This window comes from Dermacentor andersoni, chromosome 1 (genome assembly GCF_023375885.2).
Source record: "Dermacentor andersoni chromosome 1, qqDerAnde1_hic_scaffold, whole genome shotgun sequence".
NCBI lineage: Eukaryota > Metazoa > Arthropoda > Arachnida > Ixodida > Ixodidae > Dermacentor > Dermacentor andersoni.
In genome coordinates, this window is record NC_092814.1 from 45,545,118 (window position 1) to 45,560,950 (window position 15,833).

The window sequence follows — 15,833 nt, forward strand, 5'->3', positions numbered from 1 at the left end:
TACGTGGAAGAACAGGAAAAAATTATTATTGAAAAAGCGAAAAGGAACTCAGCTGTAATGAAACATAAGGCACTTTGGAACTATAATAGGTACGAGGTGGTTAGGGGCGTATGGAAAGGGGTTATGGTACCTGGCCTCACATTCGGAAATTCAGTACTGTGCATGAAATCGGAAGTTCAGGCATGCATGGAAACGAGACAGAGAAGTGTAGGCAGGTTGGCCTTAGGAGCACACGGGAACACCCCTAATGAGGGAGTGCAGGGGGACATGGGATGGACGTCATTCGAAGGTAGAGAGGCAATAAGTAAACTAAAATTTGAACAGAGACTCCCAGCACTGGAGGAAAAAAGGTGGGCAGGAAAAGTGTACAAATATCTGTACATGAAAAGTTTGAACACAAAGTGGACACTCAGAACGAGGAAGCTGAGGAATAGATACCTACAGCCGAGGGAGGGGGTCCAACGTGGTTCTAGTGTGGGAAAGGAGGTGAAGGAGACGGAAAGAAAAATGTGGGAAGAAAGAATGCTCGGAAAGCCAGCGCTATCAATGTATAGGTCACAAAAACAGGAGATTAAGAGAGAGCTCTTATTTGATAACTCGCGGGGCAGCTCACTATTATTCGAAGCTAGGACGGGGGTTTTGAGAACGAAAACATACAGGGCTAAATTTGAAGACGTGGACCTTCGGTGCACAGCATGCGGAACCGAAATGGAGACCACTGAGCATATAGTGCTGAGATGCACAGACCTTCGCCCAACCCTGGCAGAGGGAACAGTGGCAGATATGGAAGGGGCATTAGGTTTTCCCGGGGAACGAGGGCAAATAGACGAGAAAAGAGTGGCAGTAACGAAGGGGAGGCTAGAGGATTGGTGGAGGAAGTCAAGAGATAGATAACACCATAAATCGGGGAGATAATGTTTCCTCTACTGTGTTAGATAGTTATTTTGGGGGGAGGAGGGGAGCGAAACTAGGTTAACGAAAAGAGGATATAAAGAAAGGGGAAAAATAATAATAATAATAAAATAGGAAGGGGAGAAAAAGGCTAGGTGGCGCCAGCCGCCGCCCGTTACAAAGGGTATAGCCACCATCCATCCATCCATCCATCCGGCGCTACGCTGTATCGGCGCTCTGCAGCCGACAAGTTTCGTGGGTCAGAAGGACTCGCGTTATTCGAACGAAATGCTTTATTTATATTTATTAAGTTGGGTGGCAACGTTCGTCCAAGTATGCTTCTCCATCCTGGCAGTGGGTACGATGTATTTAACTCTTGTACTTAAAATTAACAGTAATTTTCCGGTTGGTGTAGCGGTTAGATGAGCTGGTGCGTTCTTGCACGACGTTCTACAATTAAAGATCTATGATCTATATTATCGCTTCGTCGTAGAGTATTGGTGCATGCTTAGGTGTACTCGTACATTGTACCCGCAATAGCAGAGTCACGCCAACTGTACTTCATTGTATTTTGATGCGTAGCTTGGTGGTGCGTGATGACGCGTCTGTCTGCCCTTCACATGAGTGAATATTCTTTTGTTGTCGTTTCAGCGGCTGGGCTATATTACCTTGCCGAGCTTGTGGAAGAGTTTACCGTTACGACTGGAAAGATAATTAGGATACTAATTCTGGTGTGTCCAGTTTTGCATTTTTGCTTTCTGTGTTCTGGCGTAAGAGTTATGACAGTGGATTTAATTTATGAATTGCTATGTTGCAGGTGACGCTCGCCATTTACATCGGGCTGTTTGTTTTTGAAGATCTTCCCACGACAATGATTGGCTGCGGCATGCTCAGCCAAGTGATGCATATGCTGGTTTTGCGCACTTTCCCTTTTTTCAACCTCTATTCTGTGCCTTTCTTGTCCGCCTCGGGTACGTGTTTTTGTACAGTACTAACAAAGCCCGCAAGGTAGTGACAGAGCGAAACTAATTGCTGCACACAGGTCGTTTAATATTGGGATAAAACTGCACACTTTGTGGCAATGCTTGATTTACTACAGAAAGGTGCATTTTATTCCAGTGGCTAGCTGCTCACATTTGCATGACTGTCAACACAGAGTATATTTCAAAACAATGTACGTAGTGTGACCTACCGAAACCTTGCATATTGTCACGGTACATCTTTTCACATTATGCACCCACGTGCTCTCCAGCCTCTGAAAAACTGTACATTGACATTACTGCACGCATTTACACAAGAAACATCAGTTCAAGACCTGTGCAGTATTGTGTTGTTAAAGAAATGGGGCACAAATAGTCATGCGTGCAATTCTTAATATGTAAGGAACAGCAAACACAGATTGAATGAATTGAAAGTATTTCTCAAATGGTGATCTGTTAAAGTTTCAATGTTTGCTAGAAGCCCTATATCTCAGAACTTGTTAGGGCACCTTAGCATGAGTTTCTCCTTTTGTAAGATAGCTGCCTAGAATTCTGAATTTTAATAGACTTGTGCAAGTTAAACGTTTGTGTCTGATGTGTCTGAATAGCGTCAAGTTAATACTTTGCTTCTCTTGGCAGAAATATTGATTTCTGATTCCTTAGAGTTCTTGGGGCCCTATAACTTAAAACTATTCCAATTTGTTTTTATTCCAATCTCCTGACGTCAAATTAACGTAACTGCCGATGCAAGCACCGGGCGGTGACCCACAGCGTTGTCTTAATAAACGAATAACATTGCCTGCATTGAGCTGTTTTTCTTATCTGATTGGCTGACGAGAGGTGAGGAGCATGCTCAAATGGAGAGGGTTTCGATGGGGCCGAGCCTGTGCAGTGAAATTAGATAACCGAATGAGGAGGATGATACCAGTGTCTGCCATTGGTTTGCTACACCTTACTTTGCTCTCGGTGGCTGGTTGAAAATCGTGGCGGCATGTAATGGAAGGTTAAGAATGCTGCTAAAATGAATCCTCAGCAACGAAGAGTTCGCAGAGCAGTGTCATATACATGGCCATGCAACATTATATGGCCACGCAAGAAGCTTTATTATACGGAAATAAACCCATGCTCTCCGGGAGGTGCGAGTAGCCAGTGCCTGAGCGATCGGCGGGCAGCCATCTTCTATTCCTTTCGGAACGGGGCAGCCTCTGGCTATTCAGAAGAAAAATAATTTTTGTTCGGCATATTAATGCATCTTTAATGCATACACGTCACTTTGACGTGAGTTTTTGTGATGTTGCGTGATAGACAGGCGAAGTGGGTGCAGCCCGAAAACTTTTGACCAGTAGTGGATGGCTAATGGCAAAAAAGTGTCAAATCAGAAATAATGTTTCTTTTGTTTGGCCTAACCATGTATAATCAGTGTGGACATATCAGATGGGGCGTTTCCGTGGTTTTCGTGACATTGCGTGACAGACAGGTGAAGTGGGGGTGGCCCAAAAGTTTTTTGAACAATCGTGAAGGGTTGATTGCAGAATTGGAATAGAATAGTTTGGAATAGCTTTACGTTATAACGCCCTTGGTTTGCACTTGCCGTAATAAATCAGTGCAATCTGCCAATGTGCAATAAGCAAACTGATCACCCGAGTGGATGAGTGCAGTGTGATTTGCTGTGGGATGACACTACAGCGTGGATGTGTAGATGCCAAATGTGTGCAAAAGTGGCTGTTGTGATGTGCATAGCAGGCAAAACTGCATGTGCCAATCTAGGAAAGCAAAGGGTATTTTTTAGTGAGGCCCTGTTATCCTTTGAGACAGTAATTAATGCTGCAGCTGTCCCTACCTCTCATACATGCCTTTTTGCAAAGTGCAACTCCACATTCTGTATTTGTGGCACTGTTCTTGGTCAATCACTTGTCTATAAGTGACAGCATTCCTGGCACAGTGCCAGGAACGCTGTCACCCATAGGCACTGATGCCTGTGGTGCTATTCACGCAATATCTCCCAAAAGTTTTTCCTGAGACTACCGCCCAAGCTTACAGACGATCAAACTAAACTACTTTGTAAAAATGAATGAATAAAACCTTTATATAGAGAAAGAATGGCTGTATGGCTTGGATGGTGGTATGTAGATTGTTTGGTGAAGTAACTGAGGTAATTGCAAAAAAAAAAAGTTTAATTTGCTTGGAAATCCTGCAACATGCATCGTTATCAGTAATAGCTCAGTTATCACAAGCGAAAAAGGAAAAAGCAGAATGGAGGGTGATTTTTTGTCTCTATTTCGTACAAGATTGAATGGACCCCAGTGTGCATTGCTATATTGTGCCTCTATCCAGTACATCCTGTGTGTTGCTTCCTTGTCTTGTATTGGCAGTGCTACTCTTGACGGTGTACCATTATAAGCACGAATCTTCCTTGTTCATCCTGTGCAAAGAGTGCAAAAAAATAAATTAAGAAAAGGAGCAGAAAGACAAGACAAATGCTTCCTCCCTATGTAATTAGTTTTAAAGAACATGGAACATTATGCATAGGGTCACCACCAATCTGGTGGAGATCAAACAAAAGCCAACATTGTGTACACCAAGCAGCTGACAATGAATTTAATCTCTCCAAGCCATTTATTGTGATTTTGTGACGTGCTGATTCTGAGAGTGCATGTTGAAAACAGGATGCTTAAGCATAAAAAAGCCATACTCTGTCATCATGTGTTATTGTCCAACAAACTCATTTCAGTCTGTCACCATCTCTTGCTTAGAAAATTACTTTCTGCAAACTGGAACTTCTAATAAGCTGCGCACTCAAGAAACTTGCATGGCTACATCCAATGAGATACACAAATTGCAGTCGTCATGTGCAGTACCAGCTGTTTTACAGGCTGCGTTGAGGTGCTGGATGCCACACATTCTGGAGTAGCTATAGTTTGAAGGGAAAAGACGGGGAATGCGGGAGATGGCAATTCAAGACGATGAGCAAAACATGACCAAGGTGAATGCAGGAGCCAACGTTTCGACAAGTGGACTTGTCTTCTTCAAGGCGACGTACGCTTTATGTAGCGTACGTCGCCTTGAAGAAGACAAGTCCACTTGTCGAAACGTTGGCTCCTGCATTCACCTTGTTCACGTTTTGCTCATCGTATAGTTTGAAGCGTTATTCATGCATTTGTAATACAATTAGTGTACCTAACTTTGAATATTTATTTCCTTTCTAGCTCTTGTCATCCTGAACCACTACCTTGCATTCAACTACTTTTCTAACAAAGCCTATACTTTGAGTGAGGCAAGTGTTATTTAAAATTTGTTGTTAGCATAGTCAAGTTGTGCCTCCTAGCAGATACTGTACTAATGGTGATTGTGTATGCAGGTGCTTGCATACTTCACCCTCTGCCTGTGGCTGGTGCCATTTGCATTTGTGGTCTCGCTTAATGCCAATGACAGCGTCCTCCCGACTCTTGCAGAACGGAGGCCACTTCTCAGTGGTATGTGTGTTGTAAATTTCATTAATAAATTCAAGCATGAAGCTAAACGAAAGGCATTTTTGCAAGACCATAAAGGTGAATGTGGATTGAAGCATAGTTTTTTTTTTTCTCATATACGTAGTTGTGATGCTGGTAATTTGGTGTATCTTTGATCAAGCCTGGTATGCCACTGAGAGCCACGGCTAAGTTTGACTAGCAGCTTTCCGTCATGGACATTAATCCTGTAATGCCCACGCACAGTTCTGCACCAGGAAAAATTCGAACAAATTGGTCACCTTGATTTCTTGCCATGGAAAGTACATTCTTCTAGAAAAAAAGGTGAAATGTTATATGAGGTATAACTTATATAATTATATAATACGTAATTGATTTGTTAAACCATTCCTGGCTGGAACTTTATAATGGCTTATCCAAAACACAACTTCTAACTTTCCGTTAAGTTAGCTGCACATAAGTATTATGAGACATCAAATTGAGTGTAGTGTATATGTTATGTTGGGCGTTATAGTGTTCAAATCACCAACCGATCAATCAACTCCTTGTCATGCGTCAGCTGCCATGACTGCTGAACAAGAGGTGGCAAGTTTGATACCCAGCCACTGCAGCTTCATTCTGGTTAAAAATGTATGCACAAACACATATATACTCGGGTCTTGGTACATGCAACAAACCCCGAGCGTTATCCTAGAGCCAACAGCCCAGTTATTGCTTTGAGGTTTCAAGCAGTCAGTATGAATAAAAATTAAGAAGTTTGTGTGTTTAGAGCTCTGTATTTCAGCTGATAAGTGTGGATGTTTAGCAAAAAGGAAAGGTATCTCAGAATTTACTGTGTGCTTCACACTAGCTTTTTGGTTTGTGGCCATGAGAGTTTGACACAGCGGCCTACAAGTGAAAGAAGGCAACAAGTAAATGACATGTTACTGTTTAGGGTGTTTCACCTGAAGAGTGTTTCACCTAAAGGCTTTCAGCCTTTAGGTACTTAATGTTGGCTTGTGATAGCTGTTAGTGCGATTTTGTCGTGCTTTTGTAATTTCTGATGCCCCATAACTAGTACTGCGCATGCCCCAGTGCATTGAATGTGAATCATGTTAATTCATAACAATAAGCTGTTATGTCACTGCATGCTGTGTGCATGTCGTGCGCTGAATGCTGATGATAATCGTACTGCAGACAAAATGGCCATGAATTTATCAAAAACTCGCACAGGTGTTTATTTATTTTTTTATTTATTTATTTAATATACCTTACAGGCCCTATGGGGCATTGTGTAAGGGGGGTTACAAGATCAAGGGGAAAAAGAAGAGTAAACAGCCTTCTAAAGTGTAATACAAAAGATACGCCTCAATGCAGGGCTCATCAACATTAATACCAAAAACATGTAAAAGGAACAACTGAAGTAATGAAAGGCCACAAAGGTACACTTAAGGAAATAACACGAGTAAAACTCAACGTAAGGTACTAATACTAGAAAGTAAAATACACGAAAAATGAACATATCAGGGAGTACAATTCTTGAAGGGATATTTAGGGAAACAGACACAAAAAAGCTATAATATATACAGGGCATACAAGTGAACACGTGACGCAGCATAAAATAGCAATTCATAGGAGCGACATAGCAATGCATCAATCAAAAAATAAAAAAAATCACAAGAAGTTCGAAGCACATTGCCAAGTGTAAGAAACAAGATAAAGTGATTTGTTTAAGTGTTTGTGAAGTGTTTAACCAAAGCATTTAGCTGCTGTATGAATTTATTGCCCCACTTGAAACCCATTATGATTGTGAGTGGTAAATAATTAAGATTCAAGCATGTGCAGTAAATTCAAACAAGTACTTCCTTTCATCATGCCTCCTATAATGGTTTATGTCAAAGTGCTACTCTGCACACCTTCTTTTGCTGAAAGGCGTAAATGTTGAGCTGGGCTTATATAAATTAGGTTTAAAATAATAGAAAAGGAACTACACCCTGCTCGCTGAATTTATTAAATGTACCTTAAATTGCAAATAAGGAGACATCTTTGGGGATTGCGTGCATCACTTGGGCAGTAAACACATGCCATAAATTGATTGAGTAGCTAGGTGCAAATAGTCACATAATCTTTGCTATTTTACTCGTTATATTTGAGAATTTACTATTCGAAATTGTCAAATATTCATTGCTGAACAAACACATGGAGGAATTCAATTATGCATGATAGTTGCCAAGCATTGAGTAAACATGTCTCGCATGAGGCAGTCTACGAATTCGCTGTCTCTATTCAGCATTTTATCATTTGGCCTATCCCAACATGTTTGGATTGCTTCATAACAGTGCACGGTGCTATAGTATTATCCTTAGCTCTGTCAGTGACCACCATATGTGCTATTTAGTAAAGCAATGAACGGGGCTAGTTGGTGGATGTTCATGATTGTGTTGCGCTTAGTATTGCACTGACGAAAGGACTAAAGAACAAACATAAAATAAAAAGTGGACATTACATAGCGCATTTGTGCCATGTACATCCACTTTTTGCTATTTTATATTTGTTCTATGGTCATTCTGTCAGTGCAATACTAAGCACAACACAATCATGAACTATATACTACATGCACTGGCGATCTACTGTTGCTTTTTTCATAACTGTGATTGTCGTCGTGCATCAGAAGTAATCTTACTTTCCTTTTTTCTCATTTGAAATGTTCAACATATATTCAGTCTCGTGCGCTGATTGTTAATGTGCAATTAGCTTTTTTTTCTAAGCCAATTTAAAAAAAAAATTTTTTTTTACTGCAGAATAATGTACTGTAGCAACAGAGCTTAAGTTAAGCAAGTATGTTTCTGAATGTCCAAAGAGTGCAACTTAGCATTTTAATGTATGATTCTTTAGTTTAGATAAAGTTATGAAAGTCTAAATAAGCAAAATTGCAAGTGTGAATTTTTGTTGGTGATTTCTAGAAAATTTCAAAATGTTGCCATATTCTGAAACACGATATCATAGTGGTTCTGCACCTTGTGACTCTCTAGCATTCAGGCAAAAAAGAAATTAATTGAATGAGTAGCAGGGACAGTGCCGCTCTTTAAATTTCCAACTTGCAAAATTAATTTTATTAGAAGAATTCAAAGAACTGAATAGAGTGGCAAAATATAGTTTTCAAGCCACAAAACCAGGTAGATTTTTCCTGAAGCAGCATTGAAGGCGTTTTCTATGCATGAAAGGAAGCCAGCATGGTGCTCTTTCAAACGAGACCAAGATAGCCTGGCTCTGATGAGTAGTTGTGGCATGGCGAACAGCACAAAATGGGTCATTTTCAGGGCTTCATGGGTGAAACTGAGTATTTTGTAGGATAAATGCAGCATTTTTTTCTTAACGAGATGCCGTTTTGAGCTAGCTTTTTTGCCGCCAGGTGTGCCATAATACCTTTGTTTGTAAAGTTTCGAGACTGATTTATTTTCTTCTCTAGAAATTATTCCCCAAAACAAATGTTGGTGCGTATGTGTAGTGCCATCTTTTTGAGATAACCTGAGCTATTTATGTTAATTGCTGTGGCAGCCCCCAGATGGCGCTACATGTAGAAAGATAAGTTGTCACTAGTCGTCTGCGCATTCTACTATGAGTGAATGTGGAGAGATGGACGGCCACCTCGAACAGCGTGTAAACATAAAATTCTGTGTGAAGTCTGGCAACACAGCCACACAGACGTATGAGCTCCTTCGTGACGCTTACGGCAACGAGACATTATCGCGGGCGCGAGTGTTCGAATGGCACAAGAGGTTCATTTCGGGGAGAACATCGGTTGAGGATGACACAAGGCAGGGGTGCCCTGCAACCTCACGGAATGAAAACAACGTGGCTCGGATCAGGGAGATCGTACAGCAAGACCGCACCATTACAGTCCGCATGCTGTCAGATGCTCTCAACATTAGTAAGACAACATTCCACCAAATTTTGTGTGAGAACTTGGGGAAACGAAAGCTGAATGCCAGACTTGTGCCGCACTCCCTCACACAGGACCAGAAGGACACGCAGGCATCATTGAGCGCTGATTTGCTCTCCAAGGCAGAGAAGGATGCTGCATTCGTCGCCAGCATCATTGCTGAAGACGAAACATGGTGTTTTCAATATGATCCTCAAACAAAGAGGCAGCGCGCCGAACAAGCTCTCCAGCGTCGAGAAAGGTGCGACGACAGACGACCGAAACAAAGGCGATGCTGATAGTTTTTTTTTTTCGATGCCAGAGGTGTCATACACCATGAGTTCGTCTCACAAGGGCAGACGGTGAATCGGGAGTTTTATATCCGCGTACTCCAACACATGCGTGATGCACTGCGGCACCGTCGCCCTGACTTATGGGCATCTGGGCAATGGAGCCTTCTCCATGATAATGCAAGGCCGCACACTGCTCTCAGCGCGACAAAATTTCTCGCCAAGCACAGCATTACTGTACTTCCCCATCCGCCATACTCGCCTGACCTCTCCCCATGCGATTTTTTCCTGTTTCCTCATGTGAAGAGAGCCCTAAAAGGTCGCTGGATGGGGAGTGTGGAGGCCATTCAAGACACCACGACAAAGGAGCTGACAGCCCTGCCAAAAGAAGCGTTTTCCAACTGTTTCCAAGACCTCAAGAAGCGTTGGAAGCTGTGTGTAGGCTGCAAGGGAGACTATTTCGAAGGGGTGCTGCACAAATGATTTCGATGTTAAATGCATTTTTTGTAATGGACTCAGTCTCTGAACTTTACGGACAAAGGTTGTATATAGCGTAGACCAGAAAAACAACAAATCAAAACTATATTTTTTGTGATATCTTTTGTCTTCAAGACCCACATCTCCCCCTAAACGTTGTGCAACACATTGTGTCTAAGAATGCTAATAAAATTATGAATTTCACTATTTGAACACCCCTACGATTGAGCAATCGTGCTACATTGTACAGAATATGGGACACAGCTTTTCTGCTTCTTGTGCACCACGTTACTTTTATGAATGCTACATGCATTTTTCGCTGACATGCCATGCATAGTGCAACATGACCCACGCAACTTCATTGCAACATGACCCATGCAACTTCATTCAAAGAAACATTTTTTCACATCCATCATTATTTAGTTGGCTGGTAGCATCATTAGTCATTGCAATGTAGTCAGCAGATTGAATGTTGCCATTACATGGTATCTGTAGCATTGTACACCTCATACTGTAACCTAAACAGACAGCTCACCACACCCACCACTGTCCTATATACATGCAGTGCAAAAGAAAAGGTGGATTGGTGATGATGATACCTGAAATCATTTTTCCGCTGTTCATTTTTTAGTGATCATATTCATAGACACATATTGAAAGCGGGAAATCAGTCATCCACCCGACTGTGGCACGAGGCTACAAAGGAAACCCATACAGGTTTCTCAGAAAGAAAGTTTCTCAGTTAAAGAAATTAATCCTGGTCTGGAATGTATTTCACCACATTCTCTCAGTTCGCCATTTCAGTTGGATACTAGTATTGCTATGCCTTGTGCATTCACCATCCCATTTGTAGTGGTTAAAGAGACACTAAAGAGAAAATTAAGCTAAACTGTATTAGTAAAATATGCTTCTACAATACCAAAAAAAGCCACTCCCCATGAGAGGATGCTTGGTAAACTAGAAAAGACGCAAGGGCAAAAGACAGGTGGGGACATTGCCTTGAAGATCTCACGCCAGCTCACTGTGATGTCATGGATCTCAATGGTGTCTGCTTAAAGGGACACTAAAGGCTAATACTAGGTCGATGTGTACTGTTTAAATACCACTCCATAAACCTCGCAACGCTTGTTTCGTGCCAAGAAAAGACTTAGTTTACGAGAAAATTGCATCTGTAGGGTCTGAATACCTTTCTCAAATTTCAAATCTCTCACCACCGAGGGAGCGGTGGCATTGCATACGCCATCACCGCCCTTTGCTGCCGTCAGTGGGTTATACGGCGCTTGACAGACGGCGGTACCAAGCCAACGCAGATAAAGTGAGAGCGGCAGATTCGCAGCTGCTTTTTGGCCATGTGGTGTAGACTTTTCGGGCATCCCGCAGCTTCACATGGAAGTTGAATTCTCTGCTACTTGCAGTTTGTGCGAGTTTCGCAAGCCAGCAAAACCAGCGCAGCACTACGCGACAACAAAACTACTGAAATGCGAAAGTGTGGGTGGTGCAGAGCCGAGCAAAAACGAAAACTTTCGACTGCTCGCGTCGTTGTCTAGGGTAATTTCAATGAGTTCATTTTTCTACAAGTTAAATAGAAGTGGACAAGCTGCATTTCATTTTGTCTCATAATACAATACAAGGATGATTTTTGCAACGAGCAGTTGAGTACTAGTGACAAAATTTAACTGAGGAGTGCTTTCGTCGTCAGACAAGTGTTTGAAAGTCCCAGAGAAGTCTCTAATCATGTCCTGCGTTTATCTCAATTTCCAGAGTATTAAGGCTCTCTTCTCGATAATATTGACGCCATAGAGATTCTCGAACACTAATCTATCACTTTCGCTTGACTTAATATTTGCCTTTAGTGCCCTTTAAGCCTAGTTAGTTTTTCTCAACAAAAAAGGACTACACTGTATTGTCAAATTTCTTTAGAACTTTTGAGTTCTAGAAAACTCAAGGTTTGAACATATCGAGTTTGATAACTTTTACTGCACGACAAGGCCCAAATACAAGAAAATACTTCGAAATTTCTTGACATCATGCTGTGGCACCAGCACTGGAGTAACACCAGATTTTTCTTTTTTTAGAGGAAGTTTGGTCGACATTTTTCGCTTTCGTTATCTACCTCTTACAGCAAAGTGAACTAATGTGGAGTTTTGAAAGAATACCTCACGAGTCCGAACTGGCTTAGTGTTTCTCTTTAGTTCCCCCTTAATAAGCATTTAGCAAGGCATAATAATGTGTACATTTGCTGGAATTGGACATCATGTCCTCATTAAACTGATTTTCTAAGTTACTGTGCTTCCATTGTAGGGAGCGCATTCAAGGGAGAAGTTGGCTCGAAAACGTAGCTTCCGTACCGGCCATGGTGGCTGCAGCTTGATGCAGGCAAAATGCTTGTGTACTTAGATTTAGGTGCTCATTTAAGAACCCCAGGTGGTATATATTATTCCAGATCTCCCACCACGATATGCCTTATAATCAAATCTTGGTTTTGGCACGTAAAACCTCATTGTTTATTTTAATTTATTCAAGGGAAAAGTTGTGCAGAAGGTACCGAATGCTTGTATCAAAAAACGTCTGTTTCATATTTACACTAAAAGCATGTTGTGTTTGCATTGTTTTCTAGATGACAATGATGTCGTCTCAAACTACTTCTCTCAGCGAAACAAGCGCTACAACTTGCTGTCATTCTTCAACAAGGCCAAAGAGTCCGTCTTGCCTCAGCGTGTCAAGAAAGTGTTTTGAACATCCCGGTAATGAGGCTGAGTGTTCTTCACCTGTGTCCTCCCTTGAGACATGCAGAGTGATCTTTATGTAAATATGCACATCAAGACTGTTGGTATTTGTGCCTGTGTGTGTGCAGCTTTTATTTGTAAGTAGGAAAATAAAACCTTGACAGTGACTGCTTTTGCAGATCTTTCTTTATTGGTAGACTATGGAAAACATGTCTGACTATGTCTGAACAGCCTGAACAGCCTGAACATGTCTGAACAGCCTGACTACTTTGTCGTCATATGGCAAAGTTATAATCCAGTCTTTACAAGTGTTGCTAGTAGATGTGATAGATGCTGCAATTCCCAAGTGTGTAATTAAGCTGGCCTTTTATTTGTAGTCGATGTTTTTGCTTTCCTGAACAGCCTGGAAACTGAAAAGAGAAAAACATGATCAAGTGAGGGATGCGATGTATCAACATGCATCAATACAACAGAAGGGGCTGCAGCTGGCACACACAAGGGTGAAGAGCACCACGGTACATTTTTCGTTCATGATAATGGTTGCCGGAGAAAAAGGAACAGCAAAACGGGATTGTGTTTGCCCTGTGCTAACAATTCTTGCAGCTGTGCATCGTCCAATTGTACACATGGCAGTACAGGAGAGCTGTTTTTCAGTTGGCAGCTTGCATGAGGTTCTTCAATTCCATCTGTTGTGAGCCATTTGGCATACAGAAAGGACGCAGTACATGTATACCTTTTTCACTGCAAAGGTACAAGGTTAATAGTTTGATGTTCTGCCGATTCCACCATATTAACTTTCATATTCAGAAATGGAGCCCAACTATGAGGAAATCTGTGCCTGTCAGTCAACTCTGCTTGCTCTTAACTTTCACTTTCTTTTTACCTTATTTCACTGTTGCAACTGGGGCATCATGACCAAATTAAGCCAGCTCTAAAGTGCTTAGAAAAGCAATGATAGTATTCTACAGATCATGCAATCCCTGGCTCCATGCTTATATCAGCTTTCTGTTGCTCAGTGTAAAGTTTCACTTTCAAGAAGGCCAAAGCACTCGAAATGGCTTCAAGATTCGAACAATTCGAAACGTAAGTCTACAATTTTACCTCAGAAGTGTGTGTCTTGGAACCTTGAGCTGAGGGCACATAGTACGACGCAGTGTTCGATACTACGTGCGGCACATCTCATAGATGGCTGCAGCGACTATGAGAAAGCTAATGGAACCTAACTGATGCGCTGGATTGAACGCATAATGGCTGATGCAGACACACGGAACGTATTTTCGGCGTTGCATCGCCCAGTGTCAGCACGTACCTTTTTCGCCGGCAACCATTATCATGAACGAAAAATGTACCGTGGGGTGTCTACTGCGTCTGGTAACTACATGTTACGCCGAGGCCGAACGCGCCGACGGCGGGCCACACCATGCCGAATATAGGCCTAATCCGTAGCTGAGCTCCAGAAGCGCCCGAGAATGTCTATAACGCATTTAAATTTGCACCATAAGCGGCGATTATCCCCATTCTCTCTCGTTTCAATAGAGATAATTAGCCTCGTTTTACAGGAAATAAGACTGTTTCTGTGCAGTGAGAACTGAAACTTACTGGCTTTCCTAAGGAACGGCAGGACGACGTAAAGCAGGAAAGTCAAAGTGAGAACAATCATGACGAGTTGGGCCGCTGGTCAAGGCTGGTGTACCATGAGATGGAGGTCGTAATATGCACTTTTTTCGTTGAGACCTGAAGCCCGATGACAGGTGCGAGCAGTGAAAGCATTTGTAGCAGCGTCGGTGTCAAAATTGATCGTCGCCATGGTTAGTACGCTGGCTGAATGCCTTGCACTGTGCAGCTTTGTTGTAAGAAACGTTAACAGTGAACATCGGACATCTTCGGGTTCCAGCGTGAGAAAATACAACTGCGGATTTTGTAGCGATGCAGATCAGGCTTCGCTCGGTCTGCATCGGCAGCCTTTAAATTTTTCTATGCACATGGCGGCGGTTGACATCGGCAGAGCTGATGATGCTGATAATCTTAGTAACTGAGACCCACTGCGGGGGATCGGTTAAGAATCGAGCGGCATGTATTTGTAAAGTCTTCAATTTAAAACATATCTAGGACATTAGCAGCAGGAACTAAAATAAAGTTAGAGTGGAAAATATGACAAGTATCGTGAGATCTAGACCGATAAGATTTAGCACAGACTGATTTGCTATAGTTCGTATATTGCATCACGTGATGTGTAACGAGAACAGACCACGCTGGCTAACCACTCTGCTTTTCAATAAAAAGTTATCTGTGTCTCACACGGGACACGCAAGACGACAGAGCACGAAGAGAGCGCTGTGTCTTCGTTTTTCTCTGTAGTTGTTCTCGTGTCCAAGCACTGGCTCGTATACGCTCATACCCACTACCGGGGATCGGCCAAGAAGCAGGCGGTATTACATGTGCTTTTATGAAGATTGAAACGAAAATAGCACTTTGCATATCAGAGCGTGGGTGAAAGAAAAATAAATGTAGAAACGCAACGAAAGTTATAAGGAAATTTGAGGTGAGATAGTTTAATATCAATAAATAAATAAATGGCCCACTAAATTCTAGGCTCTGCATCTTCTCTGTCGTCTTGTGCGTCGCGTTTAACGAAATTCGGTAATAAAATTTTCTATCGCAGTGTATACATTCTGTGTCAAAATCATCACATGTATCAAAATCCACAACATCGTCACGGTGGTAAGCTAGCGTGGAAAATTAAAGGTGGCGTTGCTTTCCATTTCTTGCGTCTGTTCTGGCTTTTAGCGAGCCTTCAGCCGTGGTAATACCAGCTGACCGTTTTGACATCCTAGCAATGAAACAGAGCTGGGGGGGGGGGGGGGGGGGAGTATTCTGTAAGAGTCCACCTAGTGGACTGTCCATTTCGGCCGCTGCTGATTGGCTAGGGCCGCTCGTCTCCTCCTCTCTCGTAGAGCTGCATCCAATCAGCAGCGGCCGAAATAGACAGTCCACTAGGTGGATTCTTACAGAATACTCCCCCCCAGGGCACCAAACGTAGTTCCTCGTCGTCGACTGCGTGTTTAGCGGAGACCCAATCTCGGCGACTGACGAGCAACGAC

General features: G+C 42.3%; 1 protein-coding gene and 1 long non-coding RNA gene across 2 annotated transcripts; one reads left to right on the plus strand and one right to left on the minus strand.

Annotated features, from left to right (window-relative positions):
• The first annotated feature begins 48 nt into the window (after positions 1-48).
• On the plus strand, positions 49-12,899 carry LOC126543935 (protein TEX261). The gene is made up of 6 exons (XM_050191095.3): positions 49-1,249; positions 1,543-1,622; positions 1,709-1,862; positions 5,078-5,145; positions 5,230-5,344; positions 12,624-12,899. The coding sequence occupies exons 1-6, from the start codon at positions 1,180-1,182 to the stop codon at positions 12,740-12,742; spliced, it is 606 nt and encodes a 201-aa protein (XP_050047052.1). The 5' UTR covers positions 49-1,179; the 3' UTR covers positions 12,743-12,899.
• A 1-nt stretch (position 12,900) lies between these two features.
• LOC129380453 (uncharacterized) lies at positions 12,901-14,969 on the minus strand. Its single transcript, XR_008608489.1, has 2 exons — positions 14,332-14,969; positions 12,901-13,142 (listed from the first exon to the last, which is right to left on the minus strand). It is a non-coding gene; the product is annotated as an uncharacterized lncRNA (long non-coding RNA).
• Between the last annotated feature and the right edge of the window lie 864 nt (positions 14,970-15,833).